The sequence below is a fragment of the Selaginella moellendorffii genome, unplaced genomic scaffold (genome assembly GCF_000143415.4).
Source record: "Selaginella moellendorffii unplaced genomic scaffold, v1.0 SELMOscaffold_96, whole genome shotgun sequence".
In the NCBI taxonomy this organism is placed as follows: domain Eukaryota; kingdom Viridiplantae; phylum Streptophyta; class Lycopodiopsida; order Selaginellales; family Selaginellaceae; genus Selaginella; species Selaginella moellendorffii.
Window position 1 is genome coordinate 614,883 of NW_003314357.1, and position 7,694 is coordinate 622,576.

A 7,694-nucleotide genomic window follows, 5' to 3' on the forward strand; every position below is an offset into this window, starting at 1 on the left:
AAGAAGGCTGGACAAGAACACGACTCAGAGGACGAGACTACAGTAACAACAGATGCGGGGGTCAGGGATCGATACGACGAGAAAGAGGAGAGCTTTAACTCGTCTTCAGCAGCTTAAGCGATGGATGGATGGATGGATCGATCAGAAGAAGGTTTGGAGCTAAATAATCGTTGGTTCGTGGTAGACGTAGATGTTGTCTAGAATTTGCGTTGTTTTGTGGAGCAGTTTTGGATTTCCTGTTCATGTGATCGTTTAGATGTGAAGAAATGGAAAAAGTCGCGCTTACTATGATTTGGATAGTGCAAATCTGACTCTTATCAGCTGAAACTATAAGAAAAGAGGGAAAAACGTTCCTCATGAAATAGAAGCGAGCAAAAAAACTGTACTTGGAGCTATTGGATGCAACATATGTGCTTGGATCCAATAAGAGGCTTGGGAGGAATCCACGCATCAGCTGGGAGCGATTCTCCTTCCCATGGATCTTCCAAAACCTCAGCAACATATCTGTGAAAGCACTCTGATCAATCGAGAAATGGAAAAGAATCAGCGCTTACAATTTCACTGGTTCCACTGGCACGTTGTTCTTCTTCACTTTGACCAGCTGCATCTTGTCCAAAACCACGAGCGAATTCTCCCTCACTTTCCCAAACACCGTGTGCTTTCCATCCAGATGCGGGCTCTGTGCTTCAATGCTGCAAAGGATTTAGAAAATCCAAAGAGAATAGAAAGAAAAAAATCGGCACTCACGGGCTTGAAGAGAATGAAAAACTGGGAAGCATTTGTGTTGCGACCGAAATTGGCCATGGAGACTATCCCTGTCGCGTCGTGGTTGTGCCTGGCGGAAATCTCATCGTCAAATCGCGCCCCATAGATCGAGTAGCCTCCTCTCCCAGTGCCTGCCAGGAGATTATAGCTAGAATTTCTCCGAGCAAGAATTTCACGATCTTGCCTGAGGGATCGCCGCTCTGGCACATAAACCGTGGAACGATCTTCTGCGGAAGAGGAAGAACACTCAGAGACTAGAGCTGGGGATGAAAGAACGAGCGAGATTACGTGAAATGTGATCCCATCGTAGTATCCCGCCTTGCAAAGCTCCAAGAAATTCCGGCAAGTCCTGCGCGAGGCACCGCGATCATCAAAACCCTGCGCGCGATCGATGCTGCCCTACCTTGGCGCGTCCTCCAGGAAGAGATCGATCTCCAAGCGGCCGTGCGTGCAGCACAACACCACCGACATTGCCCTAGATAATATTCTCGTGCGAAAGCCGTTACACGTATATTCCTCATAAACGACCAGGATCGAAAGCCTGTAATCAACGGCTCACATCAAACCTTCAAGAATACTCGATATGCTTAAACAAAAATTCTCTCTTCTAGCGCCCCCTCCGGCTGGCATTGATCTCGTTCAAGCTGTTATAGTCATCCACGAAAGTTTCCCAGGCGGGCTTTCGGCGGGTTTCCTCCTGGATATCGTTCTCGATGGCTTTTCGGATCGGTCGCACCACCAAGAGATACTGCCAATCGATCGAGAGAAAAACTTTCAAGGTGAATTTGGAGGAGCGAAAGCATTACACATTACCTGTGCGAGCAGCACCAGCGGGATCCAAAGCTTCCCCCTGTTATTCGCGTTGGGACCCTCGATGAGCTTCTTGTCCACCAGCAGCGATGGGTGCTCGTTGGTCACCACTTCCACGAGCCGTCCCACCAGGTTTGGAACCCACACGGTTCCATTTGGAAGAATCTGCAAAGAGTTTATCAAAAAGAGTGACTTTGAGAAAGAAAAATGGTTACCTTTTCACCACCAGCATTGGTGCTGCAACGCCCACTATTTTCCACGAGAGCGTAAGGTATCTGAAATAGAACAAATCAGCTAAACCATAGAAGAACAAGGATGAAAAGGTCCAGCGTTACATACGTCGGGATCGGTTTTCTTGAAGCCAGCTTCATGCCTTATAGCCGCTAAGAGCCCCTCGGATCTCTGCTGCACGTAGTCGTCATAGCTAGCACCGTCCGGAGGAGGAAGCTGTGCGTGAGTTAACACCAGCAAACAAAGCTTCCAGATTTGAGGACCGAAGCTACGAGTGATGGCCCTGATGACTTGTTTGTCGAGGCTATCAACTCGGTAACCATCGAGCCGGTCCACATACAAAACCACATCAATAGTTTTGTCCATGAGAAACCTGGGAAAGAAGAAAGTGTCACCTCCAAAAACTAAGGAGAGAACAATCTTACAAACCTCTTGATAATCTCTAGAGCTTGGTCATTCACCCATCCACCTTCAATCAAACCGGGAGTGTCGATAATGTTCAAAGTAAATCCAGCTCTGGACCGTGAAACGAAGAGCGGCCTCAAAGTCTCCGACTGGAGAAAGAAAAAGTCGATTTTGAGAATGCGCGAGATGAAAGAGTAGAATTTACCTGAAAGGCGCTCACGGCTGCTACTCTCTCACCGATTATAGAATTCACCGTAGAGCTTTTTCCAACTCCACCTTTTCCAAGCACTAGAACAGTCATGCTATCCACATTCTGCGAGGAGGAAGCGAAATTCTCAAGCACCCGCAAGAAAGAAATTCCTGGAAGAACTAACCTGTTGCCGGACCTTGCCAAGCAGCCCGTGGAGCGCAGTCTGCGTAGCAACGGGGAATTGGTTAATGCCCGACCATTCCTTGGTGCTTCCCATCCCTGGAGCGGCGACGCGCGCTCAATCGATTGCTCCAGCTGCCAATGTGGCGCCGCGCGCTTGAATCTAGATCCAAGAATCACGTACCCGGAAGAGAGGAGCCCTCGCGGTCGCGGATAAGGGCAACGCGGTGCCCAGTGGTTTAGGGCTTTTGAGAGATATTTGCTAGGGAAGATTCGAACCCCAGACCTCTTTACACTACTTACAGACGATCGAACACAAAGTCACAACGCTATGTATATATCAATCAAAGGGGATTGCCACATCTCTATGTGAGATCGTCATCTTCGTCAATCTTGGCCTTCATAGCATTCTTCGCTCGCAGCAGCATTGTGGTCTTCCAGCCATCCTTGAAAATACAAATTAAGTATCGAGCGAGGAAGAAGAAAACAAAGTCGAGAGAGAAAATATCACAAACATACCAGTCGAGTCATGCTATCAAATTCCTTGACAACGTCCGTAAACTTCTCGACATCCTCTTGCTCGATCGCCTCGGCTAGATCCTGCAATCCATCGGGAATTGAAAACAAGTCCAAAAGGAGAGGGAGGGAGAAAACAAAAACACGTTTCTCACCTTAAGAAACTTGTGCTCTCGCGTGTTCGAAAATGTTGGATCCAAGTCCTGCAAAGTTTCATGATTCAGACAGAACTCCTGGAGCGAAAACTTTGGTACCTCGTATCTCTCGATGGCATTTTGGATGGCTATATGATCAGCACTACAGAGATGGCACAAACCAGCGCTCAGCAAATACCCCTTGACGCTGTACTTCAAGAGATTGTTTCCCATCGAGTCTTTAGCCACTGTCTCGTACACCTCAATAGCTTTTGGATATCTGCAAAAAGAAAAAAGAGAGATAAGAGGAAAACAAGTGAAAAAAGAGACATTTCTAGCTTACAGCTCGAGTTGGGATGCAAATTGAGCAACCTTTAGTTTACATTGGTTCGCGGAGCTCGTCACTTCTTCTCCTTGATAAAAGTCGGCAGCTTTTTCATAGCTTTCCATAGCTTCCTGCCACTTTTCTTCCTTTTCGTACAATTCTCCCACATCCTAAAAGAGTTGGAAAAAAAAAAGTAAAAAAACGCGTTAAGCTGACCAAGAACATTACAAAGGAATTGATAGAAGGTACCTTGAAATGCTTCGCAGCGATCGATAGCTTTCCCATCTCCAAGAAAATATTAGTCGCGGTATTGAGCGCATTGATCGCATCTAAAGGAAAGGAAAACAAAGAAACGAAGCAGTGTGCTGCGGAGAAGAATGCGCTATTTTACCTTGTGGCTTGTTTTTCATGTAGCACTTGGCCGCATCAACGTAGCTCGTGGCGGCCTCGTATCGATTATCGAGCTTGACGTGCATCTCGGCGACCCTGATGAAGCAATTGGCGGCCTTGTCCCCTGGAAAAACCCTGGATTGAGAAAGATGCGCGGAGATCTGGCTCCCAAAACTTACATGATTTGGCGACCTTGTAGTGATTCGCAGCTTGCTGCAAGAGCTCCACTGTATCCTCATACTTGTTCCCAAAGAGCCCCCAGCCCTTGAGCTTGCGATCCGCCTTGCTCTCGAATTCCTTCGCCTTGGCCAGGGCATCCATGGCGAACCAAGAGCCCTAAGCACATCTAGGGTACAAAAGTAGAGAATATTCTCAAAGTTTTAAACTAATAAATACAGGTTATTATACTAGTAAAGTTTATGGCATCGTTTGCTTCACACTTGTTTATTTTATCTGTTATTTCATCTTTATGCTTATCTGAAGCTTACAGAATATTTATTTATAATCGGGTAGGTTTTGATCTAGAATTACATTGCCAATCAAGAGATGATGATATGGGAATTAAGAATATTAAAAATATGCAATCTTATTTCTTTAAATTTGATGTGAATTGGATAGGAACAACACTTTTTTGGTGTGATGCCAAAATAAAAAATGGGTATGAAATTGGAAAAAAAATAACATTTGTTTCATTTAGATTTAAAGACAAAGATTATGGATGGAGAAATTATAGAATTGAATGGTATATTTTTGGGTATGCAATATTTCAAACACATTTAAGCTATCGAACTAACAAATGGTCAATCCCAGTAAGATCTTATAATTGGTAGTTTAATTTAAAAAATTTAAATACTTATGATTTATTTCTATACCTTAATAAAAATAAAAGAAAGACAAAATGATTTTTATTGGGCTTATATTTATGTTTATATAATTTATTTAGTAGAAATGAGTAGTATATATTTTATGTTATTATATTCTTTAATGTTCATATATCACTTATCTACCATCTCTTTGTTTTTATTAAAGTACATTTCACTGTTAATGTCCACAAACCTAGAATCTTTGTTTATAGCAATTGAACTCAAGACATATCATACATATAATTAGAATTTAAGATTCTATACTTATATAGTTGTTTGGATTAGATTGAAGTTTGACTATATTAGCTTTAAAAATTATAAATATTGTAAAAGTAAAGGTTTTACAACTATATTTTTAGAAATTTCAACATAAATGCATCTTTTCTATTTGTCTTTAACATTTTTTAGTGGTTTTATTGTCTTATTTTCTCTCAATGATGAAATGGTGTGTTCTTTAAAGATAAAATATTTATTAATAAATTAAATACTTTACAATGATACAAAAATATTATTAATTATTTTGTATCTTATACATAATTATATGTGTTGTTTACATTTCTTGAATGATGTGTAATACTTCTTGGGCAATGTAGTATCTTGGTCATTTTGCTAATCATTTTTTTTATCACACTGCACCATTACAAGCATTGTTAAAATCATCAATATTGTCTTTCATTAAGTTTGTTAAGTGTGAGTGGGTGTTTATGGATCTCAAAGATCTATTGATGATTTCTCAAGTTTTGGTATATCATGATTATATTTAACTTTTCATTGCACATAGATGTTTTTGATATTGGTATTAAAAGTGTGTTTATGCAAGAAAGCCCAAGTGTGCCTAGTTAGCATTATTTTATTGCATACATCAGCTGTACATTACAACCAGCGGAGATAAACTACTTCATAATAGAAAATGAGCGTTTAGTAGGGGTTTGGGGTTTCAAGAAACTTTATGCATATTTACATAATTCTTTAATATTATTAAAAGGTGATTATACTGTAGTTACTTCATTATTGAAGCAAAAAGCCTTGGCTGATTGTATTGTTTGGTGGGTTTTGAAGTTTCAGATATATGATTTTGATGTTTTATCGCCTTAGGAATTTTATGGCTAATGTTAACACCCTTTTTCGAGGTTCTTTTTTTTCTTCGCTCTTTTCCAATGTATCTAACAAATTTGTTGTTCTAGCATTTATGAATTCTTTGGACAAGGATTCCATGCCGTTAATAGTTGTTATACTTGATAGTTAGTATCCACGAGGTGGAGAGCAAGATTTATTTTTTCTTGACAAGGTTTATGAGGCTTAAAAAGTTGAATTGTAAATCCGAAAGTTTTTAAAACTTTACTTTTATTATGGCTTTACAAGTTAATTTAGAAATTTAATTTGAGAGCTTTTGAGTTCAAATACTATAAGTAGAGGTTTAGGGCTAAATTTTATACTCCTTAGTAAATATAAAGAAATAGCAAAATATGATTTTTTTTAGTAATTTTATTATTTTCTTCTCTCTCAATAACAAACTCTTAAATATCATGTTCTCTTTTTTTATAAAAATAGGTTTATATATCAATTACTTTTTCATAGTAATACTTAAATATTATTAGTTATATAACCTATATCTTATACATAATTATACGTAGTAGTGTTGTTGTTTATAGCATAAAAACATAATTAAAATTCAAGTAAATGAATGAAAATATTTAAATATTTTTTATTAGTTTACTCCAAACAATATAAAATATTTTTAAGCATTCGTATATAAAAGGTCTTGCAAAGTTATTTAAAGTGTTCATGTTTCTTACCTCTAAGCTAAATAAGGGCATTAAAAAAAGAGTTTTTCAAGCTAACATTGTGAATGTATGGAATATGGATATGGAATATAGAAATGTGCATATCAATGCCCAAATACCTAACTTATATATAAGAGCAATTGATCTAAATTGAAACTAATTTAAGGACTATTAAAATCTTACTATGCTAATATTAATATACAGCATCATAGTTATACACTTGAACTTCACATCATCCCCTCCTCTCAGAAGGATGGAAGACAGTAATGATTCTTTGGTGAATGGGCCGGGATGTAGAGGAATATCAAAAAGAGGCATTTATGGATCTGTAGGTGGTATTAGTTGTTCTTAATCCTTTTGTATAAAGTATTTTAACTGTTGCTCATACACAATTTTTGGAGGATTGGTTTGTTAAACGCCATTCTAAACCTCATAAACTTGTAGTCAAATTTGCCATAATACCCAATACAATCCCTTCTATTGAGCAAAGAGACCTTTATACAAACCATATACTATAAAATTAGGAAAATTGACTAATACCAAGTTATCCATTTTGTACTCTAGGATGATTATGGGAGTTATAGCACCATTGTTGTCCCACTTGTACATAGCCTAAGTGTTTAATAGACTCTATTGAAACTAGTGGAAAAATGCTCGTGAAATACTAATCCTAAGATCTAGTATTAGCAACTTGTAGCAATCGCGAAGGTAAACTTAACTCTGTTGGTAATATCAGATTATAACCATATAAAACTTTATATGGTGAAGCACCAAATAAAACTCTACACCCTTGTGATATATACATACTGAAAAGATAACAAATAACCATCTCAATATAAATACTGAATGTTCATGTACTTCACAATCATCCTTTTGAAGGTCCGAATGAACTATTCCACCAAACCATTTAACTATGGATGATAAGTACTCACGAAATTGTGGCATATCTGTAAGGAACTGACTCCCCGAGATGTCGTAGGCTAAAGGATCCCCGAAAGCTTGACCAAAATGACAAAGAGTTCATCGGATGGGACCAAGTCGAAGATCGAGTCCAAGACCGACTCTGAGACCGAGTTCGAGATAGAGTCCGGGATCGAGCCG

The 7,694-nt window shown here is 39.0% G+C and overlaps 4 protein-coding genes across 4 annotated transcripts in view; 1 reads left to right on the top strand and 3 right to left on the bottom strand.

Annotated features, from left to right (window-relative positions):
• Window positions 1–117, top strand: part of LOC9650468 (membrane steroid-binding protein 2) — a 1,187-nt gene extending 1,070 nt beyond the window's left edge. The window contains exon 3 of the mRNA XM_002989288.2: window positions 7–117. Within this exon, the coding sequence (XP_002989334.2) occupies window positions 7–117 (111 nt within the window). The remainder of the gene's footprint in view (window positions 1–6) is intronic.
• A 225-nt stretch (window positions 118–342) lies between these two features.
• LOC9650469 (peptidyl-prolyl cis-trans isomerase ppi1) lies at window positions 343–1,251 on the bottom strand. Its single transcript, XM_024663059.1, has 6 exons — window positions 1,169–1,251; window positions 1,054–1,114; window positions 950–992; window positions 748–896; window positions 555–679; window positions 343–504 (listed from the first exon to the last, which is right to left on the bottom strand). The coding sequence occupies exons 1-6, from the start codon at window positions 1,234–1,236 to the stop codon at window positions 393–395; spliced, it is 558 nt and encodes a 185-aa protein (XP_024518827.1). The 5' UTR covers window positions 1,237–1,251; the 3' UTR covers window positions 343–392.
• A 36-nt stretch (window positions 1,252–1,287) lies between these two features.
• Window positions 1,288–2,828, bottom strand: LOC9650715 (translocase of chloroplast 34). The gene is made up of 8 exons (XM_024663058.1): window positions 2,766–2,828; window positions 2,586–2,716; window positions 2,417–2,524; window positions 2,236–2,360; window positions 1,915–2,179; window positions 1,791–1,850; window positions 1,579–1,740; window positions 1,288–1,513 (listed from the first exon to the last, which is right to left on the bottom strand). Exons 2-8 carry the CDS (start codon window positions 2,676–2,678, stop codon window positions 1,373–1,375), a joined length of 954 nt encoding a protein of 317 aa, XP_024518826.1. The 5' UTR covers window positions 2,679–2,716; window positions 2,766–2,828; the 3' UTR covers window positions 1,288–1,372.
• A 64-nt stretch (window positions 2,829–2,892) lies between these two features.
• Window positions 2,893–4,300, bottom strand: LOC9650716 (alpha-soluble NSF attachment protein 2). Its single transcript, XM_002989327.2, has 8 exons — window positions 4,126–4,300; window positions 3,948–4,070; window positions 3,806–3,885; window positions 3,575–3,726; window positions 3,352–3,511; window positions 3,253–3,300; window positions 3,101–3,181; window positions 2,893–3,027 (listed from the first exon to the last, which is right to left on the bottom strand). The coding sequence occupies exons 1-8, from the start codon at window positions 4,265–4,267 to the stop codon at window positions 2,947–2,949; spliced, it is 867 nt and encodes a 288-aa protein (XP_002989373.1). The 5' UTR covers window positions 4,268–4,300; the 3' UTR covers window positions 2,893–2,946.
• Between the last annotated feature and the right edge of the window lie 3,394 nt (window positions 4,301–7,694).

Bases quoted from the DNA above. Each gene is read 5' to 3' on its own strand.
- LOC9650469 (XM_024663059.1), bottom strand. From the start codon at position 1,236: ATGTCGGTGGTGTTGTGCTGCACGCACGGCCGCTTGGAGATCGATCTC. The intron at 1,115-1,168 runs GTAGGGCAGCAT...TGCCTCGCGCAG, and splicing joins TTCCTGGAGGACGCGCCAAG to GACTTGCCGGAATTTCTTGG. The intron at 680-747 runs GTGAGTGCCGAT...ATTGAAGCACAG, and splicing joins TTTTCATTCTCTTCAAGCCC to AGCCCGCATCTGGATGGAAA.
- LOC9650715 (XM_024663058.1), bottom strand. From the start codon at position 2,678: ATGGGAAGCACCAAGGAATGGTCGGGCATTAACCAATTCCCCGTTGCT. The intron at 2,361-2,416 runs GTAAATTCTACT...TTCTTTCTCCAG, and splicing joins CAGCCGTGAGCGCCTTTCAG to TCGGAGACTTTGAGGCCGCT. The intron at 1,514-1,578 runs GTAATGTGTAAT...ATCGATTGGCAG, and splicing joins CGCTGGTGCTGCTCGCACAG to TATCTCTTGGTGGTGCGACC.
- LOC9650716 (XM_002989327.2), bottom strand. From the start codon at position 4,267: ATGGATGCCCTGGCCAAGGCGAAGGAATTCGAGAGCAAGGCGGATCGC. The intron at 3,886-3,947 runs GTAAAATAGCGC...CCTTTCCTTTAG, and splicing joins CATGAAAAACAAGCCACAAG to ATGCGATCAATGCGCTCAAT. The intron at 3,512-3,574 runs GTAAGCTAGAAA...TTCTTTTTGCAG, and splicing joins TTTGCATCCCAACTCGAGCT to ATATCCAAAAGCTATTGAGG.